The sequence below is a fragment of the Erythrolamprus reginae genome, chromosome 7 (genome assembly GCF_031021105.1).
Source record: "Erythrolamprus reginae isolate rEryReg1 chromosome 7, rEryReg1.hap1, whole genome shotgun sequence".
Taxonomy (NCBI): domain Eukaryota; kingdom Metazoa; phylum Chordata; class Lepidosauria; order Squamata; family Dipsadidae; genus Erythrolamprus; species Erythrolamprus reginae.
The window spans coordinates 60,087,276-60,107,499 of record NC_091956.1 but is presented as its reverse complement, the minus strand read 5'-3'; the positions used below and the strand labels follow the sequence as shown (position 1 = coordinate 60,107,499).

Here is a 20,224-nt window from a genome sequence, read left to right as displayed (position 1 = left end):
AAGAAGCATTTTTTAAATATAAGGATTTAAATAATAGCTAAACAATAGCAGAAATCTATATGAACTCAGTGATGTAAGCATTTTACTATTAAGATTTTGTTACTTTATATTAAAAAGAAGGGAAAAACTCAAAAAACATTTATATCAAACTTGTCATAAGCAGTGCAATTTAAGCAGAAACAAAATTTTTTGAAAAATTGGAAACTAACATACAAAGGAATATTACCTAGATAATATTCATTTTTCTAGATATGCATGTGTAAATATGTATGTACTGTATGTATGTATGTATGTAATGCATGCCATAGAAAAGATCACTTGAATCAAGTTTCAAAAGATTAACAAGAATTATTTTATCACAGAAACCAAATATTCCTTTAAATAATTGTTTAACCTTTAAACTAAAGATTTATTTTAAACAATAGTTCTGTTAGCTTTCAAATAAGAGTTTAATTCTGGTTAGTAACAAAGAAGTTAAATCAGATGTCTAACAGGATATTCATTTTATAGAATTATTTAAAACTGTTAGCTACAAGACAATTTATTTGCTTTTGTTTTCAAAAATCAGCAGTATTTCCAAAGTATTTTGTTGCCGCAACGATAAAATATCAAGAATTTCAAGAACTGTTAATCTGAACAGAAGTAACAACTCAAATAGGTGTTCTTATTGTCTTTAGTATTACCTGTGGTACGTTTGTAATTGGCAGACAAATTCCCAAATCATTAACTGTTAGTTGGAGGAAAAGGGTTCCAAAAGCTTGAGCAGATGTCTGCTGTATTCCTGGTAGCATATCGACAATTTCCTTTGTAGCCCTATGAACATCTTTATTCAATGCCATTCTCTGTTCATTCCAGTTATCATAAGCAGCTTTGTAATTCAGCCAGAAGAGTACAGCTTTATAAACAAACAAATATATATATAGTTTCATTATTTTTAGAAGGAAATACTACTGAATGTTAATTTTGTGTTTTTATCTTTTTTTCTTTCTTTATAGAATTTTTATTAAAAATTTCAATTAATAACAATATAAACTAATACAAATCTAAATATTAGAATAAAAATAATACTGTGTTTCCTTGAAAATAATAAATGTCCCCATAATAACACAAACTGTTTCAACTCCTACCCTCAAAACGCCGCTACAGAGCACTGCACACCAAGGCAACTAGACACAAGAACAGTTTTTTTCCCGAACGCCATCACTCTACTAAACAAATAATTCCCTCAACACTGTCAGACTTTCTACTAAATCTGCACTTCTATTCTACTAGTTTTTCTCATCATTCCTTTCACCCATTTCCTCCCATGTTGACTGTATGACTGTAACTTGTTGCTTATATCCTAAGATTTTCTATTAATATTGCTTCTTCATTGCTTATTTGACCCCTATGACAATCATTAAGTGTCGTACCACAGGATTCTTGACAAATGTATATTTTATTTTATGTACGCTGAGAGCATATGCACCAAGAATAATAAATCTGTGACGGAAAATTAAAGTCTGTTAGGACCTTAACTCCGGAGGTGGGTGGATAGAAGCCTTTGATCATTTTTAAGCAAGATATGTTTATTTTAAAAACAGAAATAAACAAATAAAAGACTGTCTCAAGGGACAGGAGAACGTATACATCTTACATCATGGAGGTTAGGAAGAAGAAGGGGGGAGGTTGGTAAGATATTACGACATAATAGGAGGATCCAATAAGACACACTAGTTAACTGTTTCATTACTAAATGTCTCTGAGGGGCTGTCAATATGCAGCGTGACAAAATCTACCTCTACCTTTAATTTTATAAAATAAAATAAAAAGATTCAGTCCCATGAGTACCTCTATCAAAGGCCACAGGCTGAGCAAAAACGATTGGCCTGTTCAGAGTAATAAGCACAGCTTCTCGATCTGACGAACCACTGATTTCTTCTCTAAGGGCATTTCTTAATCCAATCCTAGTTTTAAAGTAAGCAACTTGATGGAAGTCAGAGCCAGCTTCTTCATATACCTTTATATATTGAAAACATATTTCATGTTAGAATACAACACAGCAAAACTAAGCGTGATACTATTATTTACATTTATCATTTATATTATAATTGAATTTATAGATCTAAATTAAAAATAATCTAGACTCATAAGTCACTTTATTTAGACAGTGTAGTTACAAACCATACTCTAGGCCTCAAACAGGAAATTATACATAACAGGAGAGTGACATGCCATAGCCAAGCCAAACCAAATGGGCATGACACAGTCTATCCCAGAATTTAGGGAAGAATTATGCCTTTAAGATTAAATCAAATTTCTAGTATGTCAAAGAGCAGGAATGCTTTGACATACATTTTATAATGTATTTGGACAGGGAGTCATTGCTCACAGTCGCTCATGCCCTTATCACCTCGAGGTTCGACTACTGCAACGCTCTCTACATGGGGCTACCTTTGAAAAGTGTTCGGAAACTTCAGATCATGCAAAATTTATTTATTTATTTATTAGATTTGTATGCCGCCCCTTTCCGTAGACTCCGCGAGAGCTATCGTGGGGCTTCCCAGATTCGCCCACGTTTCTACAACACTCCGTGGCCTGCACTGGCTGCCGATCGGCTTCCGGTCACAATTCAAAGTGTTGGTTATGACTTTTAAAGCCCTTCATGGCATTGGACCAGAATACCTTCGGAACCGCCTTCTACCGCACGAATCCCAGCGGCCAATAAGGTCCCACAGAGTTGGCCTTCTCCGGGTCCTGTCGACCAAGCAATGTCATTTGGCGGGCCCAAGGGGAAGAGCCTTCTCTGTGGCGGCCCCGGCCCTCTGGAATCAACTCCCCCCGGAAATTAGAACGGCCCCCACCCACCTTGTCTTTCGCAAGTTACTCAAGACCCACCTATATCGCCAGGCATGGGGGAATTAAGACATCTCCCCCTGGCTTTCTTATATTTTATGTTTGGTAAGTGGTACCTTAAGATACGAACCCCTCGTCTTACGAACAACTCGTGATACGAACCCGGGGTTCAGAAAAATTTTGCCTCTTCTTACGAACTTTTTTCGAGTTACGAACCTGCGTTCGGAGACTGCTGGGAAGCCCCGCGGCTGTTTTAAAAGGTAACAGCCGGGCGGCGGGGCTTCCCAGAAGCCTCCCGAACGCCGAGGCAAAATTTTGCTGAACCCCAGGTTCGGTTCGGGAGGTTGCTGGGAAGCCCCCCAGGCAGACTGCGACCTTTTAAAACACCCGCGCCGCTTCGCAGCTGTCTCTCGGAGCCGAACAGCAAAGCCTGAAGCTGAACAGCAAAGCCGAACTTCCGCATTCGGCTCCAGGAGACACATGGGAAGCGGCGCGGGTGTTTTAAAAGGTCGCAGCTGGCCTGGGGGGCTTGCCAGCAACCCCCGCACCCCGAACCCGGGTGTGGGGGGGGTGCTGGCAAGCCCCCCAGGCCGGCTGCGACCTTTTAAAACACCCACGCTCTTCCCTCACCCCCGCCCCCGCAAGGCATCGCAGCGACAAGCGGGTTTTTCCGACGCGGGTCTTATGCGCCCGAGCCGGGTTTCCCCCCACATCCGGGCCCACGCACCTGTTCCAGCGGGCTATTTTCCGCCGGTAGTAACGCAGCGCCTCCTGCCCGTTGAGCAGCTTCTCGGCCGGTCTCTCGGGGGTGCTGTAGAGCGGGTGCGCGAATAGCCTCCTCAGCTTGGAGTGGGGGGGCCTGGCTGCTCAGGTTGGTGGGCGGCCGAGTCCGGAGCTTTGGACCGGCGGCGACGGCGGCTTCTTCGGCGGGGCAGGAGCAGCGAGGCTCAGCCGTCTCCGTGGCCGGACCGAGGCGCCGCCTCATTTGGGGCCAGAGGTGGAAGTAGAAATCGGCGCTGAGCAGCGCCCCGAGAAGCAGCAGAATGAGCAGCCGGTCGCGCCGGGTCCCCAGCATGGTCAGCGCCGGCGGCTGGGCGAGAAGCAGGCCGGGTGCGAAGGCAGCGGCGCACGGGCGATGCCGGGCCGTGGGTGGGAAAGGAAGGCGAGCCACGCGCCTGTTTGGCCGCGAGAGCCCGGGCGAGTCCCGGCAGGGCCTCTGCCCCGCTGCCGCCGCAGGAGCAGGTGGGGGAAGCCGAGGCAAGGGAAGCAGCAGGCAGCGCCCCGCTTGTGGCCGAGAGGCGACCGGCTGCATCTTTGCCCGGTGGCCTCTCCCGAGTAGGCAGACCGTGCCGCCTCTGGAAGGATGGACGCGTTGGGCGTTTGTTTGCATCACGTGATTGACCGGGTGAAATAAAAGATCTAAAAATCCCTTGTCTCCCCAACCCGGATTTTTAGATCTTTTATTTCACCCGGTCAATCACGAGATGCAAACAAACGCCCAACGTGTCCGAAAGCCAGAGACTTTGGCTAGAGGTCTCTCCGACGAGCTCCGGTTCTCGTCGGAGAGACCGCTTGCCAAAGTCTCTGGCTTTCGGACACGTTGGGCGTTTGTTTGCATCTCGTGATTGACCGGGTGAAATAAAAGATCTAAAAATCCCTTGTCTCCCCAACCCGGATTGAATATGGGTTGGGGAGACAAGGGATTTTTAGATCTTTTATTTCACCCGGTCAATCACGAGATGCAAACAAACGCCCAACGTGTCCGAAAGCCAGAGACTTTGGCTACAGGTCTCTCCGACGAGCTCCGGTTCTCGTCGGAGAGACCGCTTGCCAAAGTCTCTGGCTTTCGGACACGTTGGGCGTTTGTTTGCATCTCGTGATTGACTGGGGGAAATAAAAGATCTAAAAATCCCTTGTCTCCCCAACCCGAGAGACCTCTAGCCAAAGTCTCTGGCTTTCGGACACGTTGGGCGTTTGTTTGCATCTCGTGATTGACCGGGTGAAATAAAAGATCTAAAAATCCGGGTTGGGGAGACAAGGGGTTTTTAGATCTTTTATTTCACCCGGTCAATCACGTGATGCAAACAAACGCCCAACGTGTCCATCCTTCCAGAGGCGGCACGGTCTGCCTACTCGGGAGAGGCCACCGGGCAAAGATGCAGCCGGTCGCCTCTCGGCCACAAGCGGGGCGCTGCCTGCTGCTTCCCTTGCCTCGGCTTCCCCCACCTGCTCCTGCGGCGGCAGCGGGGCAGAGGCCCTGCCGGGACTCGCCCGGGCTCTCGCGGCCAAACAGGCGCGTGGCTCGCCTTCCTTTCCCACCCACGGCCCGGCATCGCCCGTGCGCCGCTGCCTTCGCGCCCGGCCTGCTTCTCGCCCAGCCGCCGGCACTGACCATGCTGGGGACCCGGCGCGACCGGCTGCTCATTCTGCTGCTTCTCGGGGCGCTGCTCAGCGCCGATTTCTACTTCCACCTCTGGCCCCAAATGAGGCGGCGCCTCGGTCCGGCCACGGAGACGGCTGAGCCCCGCTGCTCCTGCCCCGCCGAAGAAGCCGCCGTCGCCGCCGGTCCAAAGCTCCGGACTCGGCCACCCGCCAACCTGAGCAGCCAGGCCCCCCCACTCCAAGCTGAGGAGGCTATTCGCGCACCCGCTCTACAGCACCCCCGAGAGACCGGCCGAGAAGCTGCTCAACGGGCAGGAGGCGCTGCGTTACTACCGGCGGAAAATAGCCCGCTGGAACAGGTGCGTGGGCCCGGACGTGGGGGGAAACGCGGCTCGGGCGCATAAGACCCGCGTTGGAAAAACCTGCTTGTCGCTGCGATGCCTTGCGGGGGCGGGGGTGAGGGAAGAGCGTGGGTGTTTTAAAAGGTCGCAGCCGGCCTGGGGGGCTTGCCAGCACCCCCCCACACCCGGGTTCGGGGTGCGGGGGGTGCTGGCAAGCCCCCCAGGCCGGCTGCGACCTTTTAAAACAGCCGGAAAGCCGTTTTTTGGGGGGGGGTTTTTTGGTTGCACGGATTAATTGACTTTACATTGTTTCCTATGGGAAACAATGTTTCATCTTACGAACCTTTCGTCTTACGAACCTCCTCCTTGCACCAATTAAGTTCGTATCATGAGGTATTACTGTATGTGTTGTATGGTTTTTAAATTGTTGGGGGGTTTTAATGTAATTTTATTATTAGATTTGTTCCATTGTTATACTGTTTTCATTATGGTTGTGAGCCGCCCCGAGTCTTCGGAGAGGGGCAGCATACACATCTAATAAATTGAAATTGAATTGAATTTAATAACTCCCTTCAGATGAAGGAAACGTCAAGTGCTTTAGTTTCATCGTATCTTACAGAGAAACATATAATAGTAAAAAGGAAGAAAATTGTCGGTTGTACAATTACATGGATTTTAAGTTTCCCTCACAAGCACACCACATATATATAAGAGAACTTGTATTTCTTTCATTAAAGAATTGGAGACTTATTTAATATTATGTTAAAAATCAATTTCAAAACTTGAAGAAATATCTTTTCTACCTCTCACACAGATTCTTTGGACTGAGCCTTAAATTCAGAGGTGTCCAACCATGGCAACTTTAAGACTTGTGAACTTTAATTCTCAGAATTAATCAGCCATGCTGTCTGGGAAAATATGGAAATTAAAATCCACAAGTCTTAAAAGTTGCCAAGGTGGGACACACTCTGCTTTAATGTTTTGTTTTTTTACTTTTTGGGGAAGGGAAAGGGTATACTGTATTACAATCGGTTATGAAACTGTAATTACAGAAACTAATAATAAGCACTAACCTGATGTTTAACAATCTGTCCTAAAGCCAAATTTAAATCTACTTGGCATTTACCAAACAGCTTCAAATAACTGGTGCCACCAGGCATGGCTTTGGCTTGTATTCTATTTGAAAGCTCCAGTTCTATCAGTCCTGTTTCAAAGCGTACAGCCCACATTGATGGTGTTGTAGCCGTTACCTGGATTCCCTAGTAAAGAAAAGGTAAAAGATAAAATGCGGTCAGTTACTAACTTACAAATGTTTTGCAACTACTTGAGATGTTGAATGGAATTTATAAAATAACACCCCTACCTGCACATACACATAATTCATTCTAGTTAATTTGTTTTTGTTTTTAAAATTTGGCCCAGCTGGTATACATCTAACAAATCTCCAGATTCAAACAGAATAAAACATACCTTAAATTGAAGGCTCAAAGAATAAAGGATAATTTTTGGTTTTTCGCCCTCATTTGTTCCATCATGTTCATTCCAAAGAGGAATAGGTTGTTCCCCTCCTAGAAATATAATTACACAATTGTACACATAATTTTGTATCTTGTTATTAGTATGAGAATAATTGAGTAACATTTAGAAACATTTAAATATGTTAAAGGGTTAAATAAGGTTCAGGAGGGAAGTGTTTTTAATAGGAAAGTGAACACAAGAACAAGGGGACACAATCTGAAGTTAGTTGGGGGAAAGATCAAAAGCAACATGAGAAAATATTATTTTATTGAAAGAGTAGTAGATCCTTGGAACAAACTTCCAGCAGACGTGGTTGGTAAATCCACAGTAACTGAATTTAAACATGCCTGGGATAAACATATATCCATTGTAAGATAAAATACAGGAAATAGTATAAGGGCAGACTAGATGGACCATTTGGTCTTTTTCTGCCGTCAGTCTTCTATGTTTCTACATGATTATCTGCAGTTGTTTTTTTAAACTACAATGAGCTGCATGGTGGTAATGGGTGAATATTTATATCATGCCAAGTGGATCTTTACTTCTGATCATTGGAGTAAAATTTGACATCCTATTCCAGCCCAGTAAAAACTCTGATTTCTCTTTAAAAATAGAATTAATGGCCAGATAAATCTACTCCTAAAATAAATTTATTTTATAAAATCAAGAAATTCCATAATCTTCAAAACAACATAAGGTCATAATGAAACATCATCCCAAAGGTAATTATCTAGAGCCAAAAATAAGGAGATTTTATTTTGATAGTTGAAGATAGTAGAGAGTATGCAATGCTAGTGTTTGGTTGCTTACCCTAAAATATGTTCAGGTTTCTGAATACTATTTGTTCGACTTAAAAAACAAATGTAATGATTTATTTTATACTGTAGTCTTTGCAGTAATTATTGACAATTGTTAAGTTAGTCCACATAAAGCTTAAAAAATGACACACATTTTAATAGAATTGAATGGATCTATTACAGCTGCAATCCTTCATATATTTATATGAATATATTTATTTATCTTCCCAAGACTTAAACATTAATAAATCCAAGCAGTCATAAATCTTAATTCTGGCCTTTAAGGGATTGTATTTTATTCCAGGACAATTTTAATATCATTGGTCTCATCAAATAATATGTGATCTTCAAAAATATTTTAACAAAGGGTGTACACTCAGTACTTGCTTTTACCTATAAAATTTATAAAGTGTTAAAACAATATATTATTTGTGCTTAATATAGTCTAAGAAGCATTCCTGTTAGCCCATTAAGTGGCTTAATAAAAGTTTCAAGCCATTAGACTACCTGAGACTTTCTGTATTACTTCATTGACTTCTTTCATAAATACTTTCTGCACAAAAACCAAATGGTTCAAAAGATCTGTTGAAAGGTTATGCTCAAAGGACCCAACCTAGGAGAAAGAAGATAATGTGTTAAATATGCATTCATGATATATAATTTTGACTATAATTCAAATTAAGAATTATCTGGGATGCTGAAAAAGGGAAATTTTCTTTGAAGTTGTGTTGACTGCTGTATCTATTTAATTTTATTTGCAGTCATATAGGAGTGATTTGACACTGACATCTATCAGAGTGTTATCTGTCAATGTCTCTATCTCATTTATGGGCACAGTATTTCCTCAAAGTCTACTAAAGTACTATTCGGACTCAATCATATTCTTTTTACCAGCCTAGATACGGTCAATCAGTGATACTATATGGGAAAATTAAAAAGGACTCAAAAGATACAATTTGGGATACCGGCATATCAAATATTCATCTATAACAACTGAGTCCAGTGGTGCCTCTACTTAAGAATGCCTCTACTTAAGAACTTTTCTAGATGAGAACTGGGTGTTCAAGATTTTTTTGCCTCTTCTTAAGAACCATTTTCTACTTAAGAACCCGAGCCCAGAAAAATTTCCCAGGAAATTTGAGAGCGGCACGAAGGCCCGGCCAGTTTCCTGCCATTCCCCCTTTAATCCTGGCCACCTGGGCTGCCAGAGGAGCCTTTTGGCACTTAAGGAGGCTTTGGCAGTCCAGAGCGAATGAAGCATTTTCCTTTCTCTGGGTGCTTGGACAGAGAATAAACCTCTGCCAGTGCCCAGAGAAAAGAAACGCTCCCTTCGCTCTGGGCAGCCGAGGAGTCACCAGAACAAAGGAAAGACGCCGGCTACAAAGTGAGCAAGCGAGAGGAGAGGGGAGCCCTTCAGCATGGGAAGGAAGAGGCAGCAGGTAGCAGCAGCCAGTGTATGGGAGGCAGTGCATGGGAGGCAGCCTTGCGCGTGCTCCTCCTTGCCGCCTCAGAGTCCCTCTTTTTTTTTTAAGCCTTAAAGTTTTGAATTTTTTTGATTCCCCTTACCTCACCTCCTCCTCTTCTTCCTCCTCCTCCTCCCACCCAAATTCTGAGCTATTATTTCTTTCCTAATGGGTTTGCCCACATTATTTGCTTTTACATTGATTCCTATAAGAAAAATTGCTTCTACTTAAGAATATTTCTCCTTAAGAACCTGGTCATGGAACGAATTAAGTTCTTAAGTAGAGGTACCACTGTACTTACAAAATACTAGGAGAAAACTATGAATCAACCATTTTGAGGATACAACATAATAGACAAATTTTGTCAAATTAAAAATATGCATTAAAAAAAAAGTGTGTAACTGCTTCTGGACTTCAAAACGGAAGGTTTTTATGGTTAGATTGACTTGGATATAGAAACAGTCTGAATTAATTAGAAATGTAAAGGAAAAAGAAAAGATACCGTAGTCTCCTGCACCGAAAAGTTGGATGTTACTGTTTTTAATCTTTTCTTTACTTTTGCTTTAATTTTTATTTTACTTTGCCTTTTTCTTGACTTTTGCTTTTATTTGTATTTTATCTTATAATAAATTTAAATTAAAATAAAAAATGAGATAGCACAGAGATAGTCCTCAACTTAGTGAGTTTGTTTAGTGACTATTCAAAGTTACAATGGCACTGAAATGAATTGTGACCGTTTTTCACACTTACAAGCACTGCAGCATCCCTATGATCAGGTGATCAAAATTCAGGCACTCTGCAACAGGTTCATATAAGTCCCAGAGTTACGTGATCACCTTTTGCAATCTTCTGACAAGGAAAGTCAATGGGGAAGCCAGATTCACTTAATAAACATGTCATTATTTTAAACAACTGCAATGATTCTTGACAAATGTATATTTTATTTTGTGTATGCTGAGAGCATATGCACCAAGACAAATTCCTTGTGTGTCCAATCACACTTGGCCAATAAAAAAAAAATTCTATTCTAAATTCTATTCTATGATGTGCTTAATAACTGTGGCAAGGAAGGTCGTAAAATGAAGTAAAATGCACTTAAGAAATGTCTTGCCTATCAACAGAAATGTTGGGTTCAATTGTGGATATACATTAGGGACGATCTGTAATGGCAAACTGTAATACAAACCTCAGCCACGCAACGCAAATAGTTTCCCTGGACATAATAGCCCTGTTTAGCTGGCAGTTCATCTATACTCCATATGTGATCTGAGTAAGTATCATGTTCCTCCATAATATATTTGCCTGACATTGTCACAGGAGGGAGGTTGAGGCTAGCTGAAGGAGGTATGGTAGACATATCAGTGGCAGACACTTTGGAAGTGAATCGTAACTTGTGATTTGGGAGTTCAAATGTAAATCTTGTTTGTGCACCTGGGAAAGGAAAATATGTAATCTCAGTATGATAATCTCTTATAAGTACAGTGATTTACTACCTGCTGGTTTACTTTCTTAGTACAGTTAATTGACTTCCAAATGCATGTGGATTCATATTTTTATTAATATTTCCGTAAAACCAAGAAACCCCAGATACATTATAAATTAATGCATGAAAACTATGTCATCTTTGTACATTCTTGGGTGAGGGGTACTTTAAAACTCAGAAGAGCCATTTTTATCAAAAAAACCTGTGGATAACATCTTGTCTGGTGACAGTCATTTCAAATTTTTCAAGCAGACCACTAATGAAAATAGCAAAGTTGCTTTAAATAAAACTAAGATTGGATTTGCAAGCATATTTTTACAGATAACACACTGCAAAATAGATGATATACATGTATATTCAGTGTGAAAATATTTTTAATAAGTTTTATTTATTAGATTTGTATGCCGCCCCTCTCCGGAGACTTGGAGCGGCTTTGTGTAGCCCTTTAATTCAAATGAAAAAGATGCAATAACAAGACACAGGGGCATAAACATTATATCTGCCTGCGAGCTCTTGCAGCAAGCATACCTAGTTTGGGGATTTACAGAGATTAGTCCTTGATCCTGGAAAAAACCCAAACACTACTTCAAGGTGTGGCTGAAAGATGCTATGTTGTTACCCCTGAAGTGTTTTTTTTTTCAAATTAAAAATGCTGCACAATCCATATTTTTAATGTTTTAACAATATTTTCCATTCACATTTCAACTTTTGCATCGTAAAATTTGCAGTCTATCTCGTAAGAGAAACAGGAGTAGTTTTAAATACATGAATTTGCTTATCAATGTTTCTGTATTGGAATTCTGAACTTAGGAGACCCACAGAAGTTTACAATCAGACATGAAACAGAGAGACAAAATTCCTTTGTTAAATGTAAGGAAAAAATAACGCAAATGCTCCAATGAAGGAGCTGTACGAAATCTCAGCGGCATGTATTAGATTGTTAGTGGAATGGAATTACGATTTTTACTTTGAGATGCTTCAGGCATGGGGAAATTAAACATCTCCCCTGGGCACGTTTAATTTATACATGGTATGCTTGTGTGTGTGTGTCTGTTAGTATATGGGGTTTTTCTTAAATCTTTAAATATTTTAATTAATTGGATTATCATGATTGTTTCACTTGTTGTGAGCCGCCCCGAGTCTTCGGAGAGGGGCGGCATACAAATCCAAATAATAAATAAATAAATAAATAAATAATAATAATAATAAAATTCATTACCTGTCATTCCATGACTTCGCATTCTTCCCATTTTGTACTCCGCTTTCAATGAAGGCAAGAGTGCTGCTCCAATAGCAATTCCATCAATCATGGCACTGAATTTAAGAACTATGGGCTTCTTTTCCAAACCTTCTGGCAATTGCGGAAATTCATTTGTTTCCACCGGTGTCTGGTTTACACTTGTAGGTGTTTTTTCTGCAGGTAGTGAAGTTGCAATATCTTCTTTGGGAAGTTGTGAACTATTTATACAAAAGGGACATGCAATTATTATATGTTCTAACCAGTGTAATACTGTTTAGGTCAAAGAACTGTAATAAAGTTATATAGTTTTATTTTATTTTATTTTATTTTATTTTATTTTATTTACTTACTTACTTACTTACTTACTTACTTACTTACTTACTTACTTACTTACTTACTTACTTACTCCAATACACAATGAGGGTTTTAGTGGGTATATATCTATACACATAGTAAAATACATGATGAAGGTTATAGAGGAGATACTCTATAATATATCTAAGAAATAATAGAAATAGTAAAATATATCTAAGAAATAATAGAAAAGAAGGTATAGTAATAGAACATATCAATGAAAGAATAGAAGAAGAGATATAGGAATAGAAGAAAGGTATAGGAGATATAGGAGAGCAACAGGACAGGGGACGGAAGGCACTCTAGTGCACTTGTACTCGCCCCTTACTGACCTCTTAGGAATCTGGATAGGTCAACCGTAGATAATCTAAGGGTAAAGTGTTGGGGGTTTGGGGATGACACTATGGAGTCCGGTAATGAGTTACACGCTTCGACAACTCGGTTACTGAAGTCATATTTTTTACAGTCAGGTTTGGAGCGGTTAATAATAAGTTTAAATCTGTTGTGTGCTCTTGTGTTGTTGTGGTTGAAGCTGAAGTAGTCGCCAACAGGCAGGACGTTGCAGCATATGATCTTGTGGGCAATACTTAGATCTTGTCCAAGACGTCTTAGTTCTAAACTTTCTAGGCCCAGGATTGAAAGTCTAGTCTTGTAGTTAGGCTTCCACATGATGACTGTACCAATTATAATACCTCTTGGTGAGAGAATGCAACCTTATTAAATAAATAAACGAATAAATACTTACACTGCAGATGGTTGTCTGATGAGATCCGATATTTGTTTCGAAAGCTGATGAGAACTGCGAACCATCATGCTGTGAAGAGTAGCTGGATGCTGAGGAATGTTGATGCTGATAGCACCTACTTTGATGATGGCAGCGTTGTTTGTTTTCACTCCTCTTTGAGCACTGTAAAGAGCTTGCGATTTGGCAATACTACATTTCACCACAGTTCTAAAAAGAAAACACATGCTTAGCTTCTTCAAAAAACATTTAAAGTATGTTTTGTGGCTTTAGTGAGTCATTTTGTACTGTCAAATAATATTAAGAATCTATGGCCAATGTTCAGCTGAGCCTAATTAGTACAATTGCTCTTAATTGATTATAGGAAGGCATTTGATTGTGTTGAACATGTTTCTTGCTTGCATTGGCTGCCGATCAGTTTCCGGTCACAATTCAAAGTGTTGGTCATGACCTTTAAAGCCCTACATGGCTTTGGACCAGACTACCTCCGGAACTGCCTGCTACCGCACGAATCCCAGCGACAGATAAGGTCCCACAGAGTTGGCCTTCTCCGGGTCCCGTCGACTAAACAATGTCGTTTGGCGGGCCCCAGGGGAAAAGCCTTCTCTGTGGCAGCCCCGGCCCTCTGGAACCAACACCCCCCGGAGATTAGAATTGCCCCCACCCTCTCAGTCTTTCGTACACTACTCAAGACTCATTTATACCACCAGGCATGGGGGAATTGAGATATTCCTTCCCCCTAGGCCATTACAAGTTATGCATGGTATGTCTGTGTGTATGTTTGGTTTTATAATAAGGGTTTTTAGTTGTTTTATTATTGGATTGTCACATGCTGTTTTTATCATTGTTATTAGCCGCCCCAAGTCTTCGGAGAGGGGCGGCATACAAATCCAATATATTATTATTATTATTATTATTATTATTATTATTATTATTATTATTATTATTATTATCATCAAGCTGTGATCTACAGACTGGACCAGACCTGGGCATTCTATGGCCCACGGGCTAAATCTGATCATTTAGCTGTCCCTGTCTGGTCCACGGCAGCAAACCTATTAGTTTGGCCCTCCACAACAGTCCAGGTTTCTCATGTGGTCACTTGGGAAAATTAATTGCCCATCCCTAGTCTGGACAGAACTTGCCAAAAATTGGCTCCAGGTTGGCAAATAAATTAGACAAGGGTGTATAATCACTCTTTAGTTATTTAATCTATGCGCTGAATATAGATTAAACCAATCTGGATCAGTGAATATAGTTTTGAAGGAAGAAACGTCAATAACCCATGCTAGATTGGTGACTCTATCTGCAAGGTAGATAAAAGCCAAGCATTGTGAGAAAAATGGAATTAACAATAAATATAAGAAAGACCAATCTAATGAAAACAAAAATTTAAAATTGATAATAAAGATATCTTGTAGATACCTTCAGCTTTTTAGGATCAACAATCAATAGTAAAATAATAATAATATGCCTTAAATTAGGATTTGAAACAGCAGCCATGAAGGCCTTGGAAAATATATTACAACGTGTCTATATCTACAAATATCAGAGTAAGGCAAGCAATTTTATTCCCTGTAATACTCTATGGAAGCAAAAGTTGGATTTTGAAGAACTAGAAAGTGAAGAGTATTCATGTGATCATCCAAGAAAGCAAACAAATAAACCTTCAAACAAATCGATCCATATTTATCATAAAGCACATATAACAAGGCTCAAACTATCATACTTTGGACGCATTATGTGAAAATTCAGTATTCTAGAAAAGGTTGTCATGCTGGGAAGATGGAAGGAAAGAGAAGAGGATGCCAGTTGTGAGATGGATTAATTCAGTTAACGTGGTGAGGGGTGTACTATTAGAAGAACTGAAAGACCAGATTAGGGATACACTATCATAGAGAATATCAATTTATGTTGTTATGAGTCAATGAGGATTTGATAGCATATAATTAACCAAATATTTTAATAGTAAAAGCTGCTCAATAATATATGCATCTTATTCGGGTATGGCAAAAAAAAAAAAAGCCCTGACCTTGACACACAATTATTAATTAGGATTAGTTTCCAGCCATCTCATTCCAGTAGGAGAGGCTATACAATGATAATATCTGTTTGGAACCTGTGCTATCAGGAGCATGGCGGTGTACATGAAATTATATTGCAAATGCTTACATTGTATACAGAAAAGCTCCTTTAGATGAGACATTCCATGCACACTTTTGGGGTGGGATTTATATCAAATATTTCTATGATGTGTAACAATTTTTGTTGCAACATCGTACAGTGGTACCTCATGATACGAACTTAATTGGTTCCAGGAGGAGGTTCGTAAGGTGAAAAGTTCGTAAGATGAAACAATGTTTCCCATAGGAATCAATGGAAAAGCAAATAATGCGTGCAAATCCTTCCGGAAATTCCCAAACTTTAGAAGGGAGGCGAACAGAGGGCAGGGAGGAGCAGCTAAAGGGGGCGGGTGGAAGAAGCAAGGCTAGGCTAAAGGGTGAGTGGGAAGGAAGAAAGGCAAGGGGGGCGCCCCTCCCTTTTCTTTCTTCAAAAGACACTCTTTCAGTGCCTGCAAACACGCTGTTCTCCTAGTTATTTAAATGCAGTCATTTCTCCCTCCAAGCCGCCCCTCCCTTTTCTTTCTTCAAAAGACACTCTTTCAGTGCCTGCAAACACGCTGTTCTCCTAGTTATTTAAATGCAGTCATTTCTCCCTCCAAGCCGCCCCTCCCTTTTCTTTCTTCAAAAGACAGTCTTTCAGTGCCTGCAAACACGCTGTTCTCCTAGTTATTTAAATGCAGTCATTTCTCCCTCCAAGCCGCCCCTCCCTTTTCTTTCTTCAAAAGACACACTTTCAGTGCCTGCAAACACGCTGTTCTCCTAGTTATTTAAATGCAGTCATTTCTCCCTCCAAGCCGCCCCTCCCTTTTCTTTCTTCAAAAGACACACTTTCAGTGCCTGCAAACACGCTGTTCTCCTAGTTATTTAAATGCAGTCATTTCTCCCTCCAAGCCGCCCCTCCCTTTTCTTTCTTCAAAAGACACACTTTCAGTGCCTGCAAACACGCTGTTCTCCTAGTTATTTAAATGCAGTCATTTCTCCCTCCAAGCCGCCCCTCCCTTTTCTTTCTTCAAAAGACACTCTTTCAGTGCCTGCAAACACGCTGTTCTCCTAGTTATTTAAATGCAGTCATTTCTCCCTCCAAGCCGCCCCTCCCTTTTCTTTCTTCAAAAGACACACTTTCAGTGCCTGCAAACACCAAACACGCTGTTCTCCTAATTATTTAAATGCAGTCTTTTCCCCCTCCAAGCCGCCCCTCCCTTTTCTTTCTTCAAAAAAGGGGGGAAAAAGAAACCCCTTCATCCCAGCAGCAGCGGCTTGGGTTCGTAAGGTGAAAATAGTTCGGAAGAAGAGGCAAAAAAATCTTAAACACCGGGTTCGTATCTTGAAAAGTTCGTTAGAAAAGGCGTTCATAAGATGAGGTACCACTGTATTGTTTAATATAACAATACTATACTGTAGTATAACAATAGGAAGGTCTTTGTTAATCAATGCAAGGTCAGAACTATCATCCTTTATTATCCTCACTGAATAAAGTTAGTATTCTCAATATTCTTATAATGCATGGCGTTATGAGAATGTCACTCCTAATGTCACTCATAAAGAGTGACATTAGAAAAGTTACAAATTTAAAAAATTACTTTAAAAATATGAACTATTCTACAAAGTGGTCAATTTGGTGTAGTGATTAAAAGTAGCAGGCTAGAAAGCAGGGGAACATGAATTCTAGTTCTGCCAAGCATAAAGCCAATTGGGCCACTCAGTCATTCTCAGCTTTAGGAAAGAGGCAATGGCAAACTACTTCTGAAATCTTGCCAGGATAAATACAGACTTGGTCAGGCAGTTACTAAGATCAACACTAGCCAGAAGGCACCAAAAGAATCTCCAAGCCCCATACTGTCAATAAATAAAAAGTATAAACACCTGGTTCAAAACTTCTAATACAGTGGTACCTCGACATACGAGTTTAATTCGTTCCAGACCCGAGCTCGTAAGTCGATCAACTCGCATCTCGAACGAATGCCTTTAGACTTTGTTTTTCGCGCTGAGATAACTGGAAGCAAGGAGACTCTTGCGCCACCTAGTGGAAGCTCGTCTCGTATCCCGAATTTGAGTTCGGGTGTCGAACAGAAATTTCACTCACGTTGCGGCTCGTAACTTGGAATATTCGCATGTGGAGCAGCTCGTAACTAGAGGTACCACTGTATATGCTGATTCAAATGTCATATTGTATTTGTACTGCATTTCATAATTAAACTTGTTAAGTACACACAAAAATGCATTCTAACTATACTACATGCATCTTCAGCTATACTACATTCTATCCGAAAGTCATTTAAAGACAACGTGACATACAGAAATTCCTGTTTGGCTGTGCTTGTTGGTGATGTAGGAAAATCCTCCAGCCTACGTGTGAAGATTGGATGAAAGCAAAAACAAAACAAAGCAAATTAAGGAATAAAGAGTCATGCAGAAGAGTTAGTCAGATATTGTTAATTCAAAATATGCTCAAAATCCTTGAAAAATTATTATATAAGCAATGACAACCGGTGAATCTCAATACTGCAAAGAATAATAAACAAGCCATTCGTTTCAGTATAAATATTATATTGATAATGTTTCTGGCTGATCCAAAAGTGTACGCATGCAAAATTTCTATCAGATCAATAACTGGATAAATTGAATCAGGTAAGCACCTCTTTCACCTACTGGATCATACACTAAATTCTCAGGATAGATGCAAATTTATAAGAAGACTTGTAACTCATTTTTATTTTGTTATCGCATTCTTATTACTGTAATAAGGCATTTATGCAAACATTAAAACATCTGGCTATCTTTTGAAGTAATATATAATTGATAATTTTTATTTAAGTTTGTTAAATGCAAATTTATCCAGAGAAGGATTTCATAGAATTAATAGCCTCTCATCAACTTTGATATGAAATTATATAGCACCTGGAAAAAACTAATCCAAAAATTAGTTGTTCCCATATTCTCTTAACAGACAGGAAAAAACACCTCATTATCTACAGTCATGAAAAAGAAAGAACACCCATTCTCCATTTTAACTTTCTGTAATATGTCATGTGTTTTTATTCATCTGAGGTTGTATTTATCTACTTTTAATAACTGTTAAGGACCAGATGATTTTTACTGTTCCTGATTTGTAAATCCGCAGAATTCAAAGAGTATGCTTTCTTTTTTCACATGACTGCAGATAGATTTGATGATATATGTGAAAGTGAACTATCCAATATACTCAATGTCCTGACATTGCTATTTAATTTAAAGTGTTTAAACATAAAATTGTAATAACCATACATTTTCAAGTGTGTAAGAAGCAGAAAATGATATATATGCAAGGACTAAAATGCACAAAAAGGGAAACAATTCTTTTGACATCAGATAAACCTCATCAAAGTTAAATGATTAATTTTACAAGCAACACAGTGTTTTAAAGCTTTCTAAAAATATATCATGTTTCCCATGTCTTATATTTTTTGAACCCTGAAATAAGCGCTTGGCCTTATTGCCATGCACTCAAAAGCCTGATTGGGCTTATTATCAGGGAATGTCTTATTTTGGGGGAAATAGAGTAACAACTTCAATTAAGAATACTACATTTTTAAAAAGTTCTAGAAAATTCTACACATAATTTAGTGAATTTGTCAAAAAAAGAATCCAGTGAGAGTGTGTTTATATTAAACAAATAACTTTTTGTTTTTTAATTATTCTTGCCGAAAATTCTTTAAATAACTATAGTTTTCAATAATGGTAAAATTATCAGAAAAAAATGGCAGTGTGACCATCAGAAACAAATAAATAGGACATAGAAAATAGTAATAGGTTGATTGTAATTGTTATAATTAGGTAAAATATATCTAAGTGCTAGAGACGAAAAAAGATCAAAAGACAATATATTGGGACATCAAATTAAAATGTGGCAGGATTAACATAAGTTTGATGATTTAATTAAAATCTTATTATATCAAAATGATCCTTGAATCTTTATCTTCCTAAACATTGGACCTAATCTTTACACTGGGCATAACTTCTGTCTTTATAGATAACAATTCAAATATCATTTTTTATTTGAACTCACTGGATATTTGGTGTGATCCCTTCCAAGAGAACAATATTAACACCACCTATATGAGCAGTAGCACTTGTCTCGGTCATCTTTTGATGCAGTACATCTTTAATAGGAAAAAAAGATTTTTAAACTAAAGTGAAAAATTATATTATTTTCATTCATGCACAATTCTTATTAGAAATACGACAGTCAAAATATAAAATACACATTTATAACATGTTTGGAGAAAGTAGACTATATTGACATTTTTAATAACAAATTTTAAAGTTAGAACATTTTAATATAATTTGGGCCAGGCAACTAATATACTTTTTCAGTTTTTTATGGTTTTGCAAAACACTGCTATAATTATATCCTTCATTTTATCCATTTAACCTGTAGTGATCCACCTCATTGTACTCCCAAAATAAGCTAATGAGGTAAGGTAGTGTTGTATTAATCAAGGTAGTCCAGTAAGTTTCATAAGCCTTCTGCCGCACGAATCCCAGCGGCCGGTTAGGTCTCACAGAGTTGGTCTTCTCCGGGTCCCGTCGACTAAACAATGTCGTCTGGTGGGACCCAGGGGAAGAGCCTTCTCTGTGGTGGCTCCGACCCTCTGGAATCAACTCCCCCCAGAGATTAGGATTGCCCCCACCCTCCTTGCCTTTTGTAAACTCCTTAAAACCCACCTCTGTCGACAGGCTTGGGGGACCTGAGACATTCCCCCCTTGCCTATGTAATTTTGTGTATGATATGACTGTGTGTATGTATTTTATCTATTGGGGTTTTTTTTCTTTTTAGACTTTGTCATGTAAAACTGTTATTTTAGATTTTAATTATTAGATTTGTTACCATGTATTGTTTTTATCACTGTTGTGAGCCGCCCCGAGTCTACGGAGAGGGGCGGCATACAAATCTAATTAATAATAAT

The 20,224-nt window shown here is 39.7% G+C and overlaps 1 protein-coding gene across 1 annotated transcript in view; it reads right to left on the bottom strand.

Moving 5' to 3' along the window:
* Nucleotides 1-20,224, bottom strand: part of BLTP1 (bridge-like lipid transfer protein family member 1) — a 203,279-nt gene that overhangs the window by 55,465 nt on the left and 127,590 nt on the right. Inside the window, exons 48-57 of the mRNA XM_070757683.1 lie at nt 19,324-19,417; nt 17,574-17,624; nt 13,159-13,365; nt 12,039-12,277; nt 10,523-10,767; nt 8,381-8,486; nt 7,029-7,126; nt 6,632-6,817; nt 1,831-1,999; nt 684-895 (exon numbers count right to left, since the gene is read on the bottom strand). Of these exons, the coding sequence (XP_070613784.1) occupies nt 684-895; nt 1,831-1,999; nt 6,632-6,817; nt 7,029-7,126; nt 8,381-8,486; nt 10,523-10,767; nt 12,039-12,277; nt 13,159-13,365; nt 17,574-17,624; nt 19,324-19,417 (1,607 nt within the window). The remainder of the gene's footprint in view (nt 1-683; nt 896-1,830; nt 2,000-6,631; nt 6,818-7,028; nt 7,127-8,380; nt 8,487-10,522; nt 10,768-12,038; nt 12,278-13,158; nt 13,366-17,573; nt 17,625-19,323; nt 19,418-20,224) is intronic.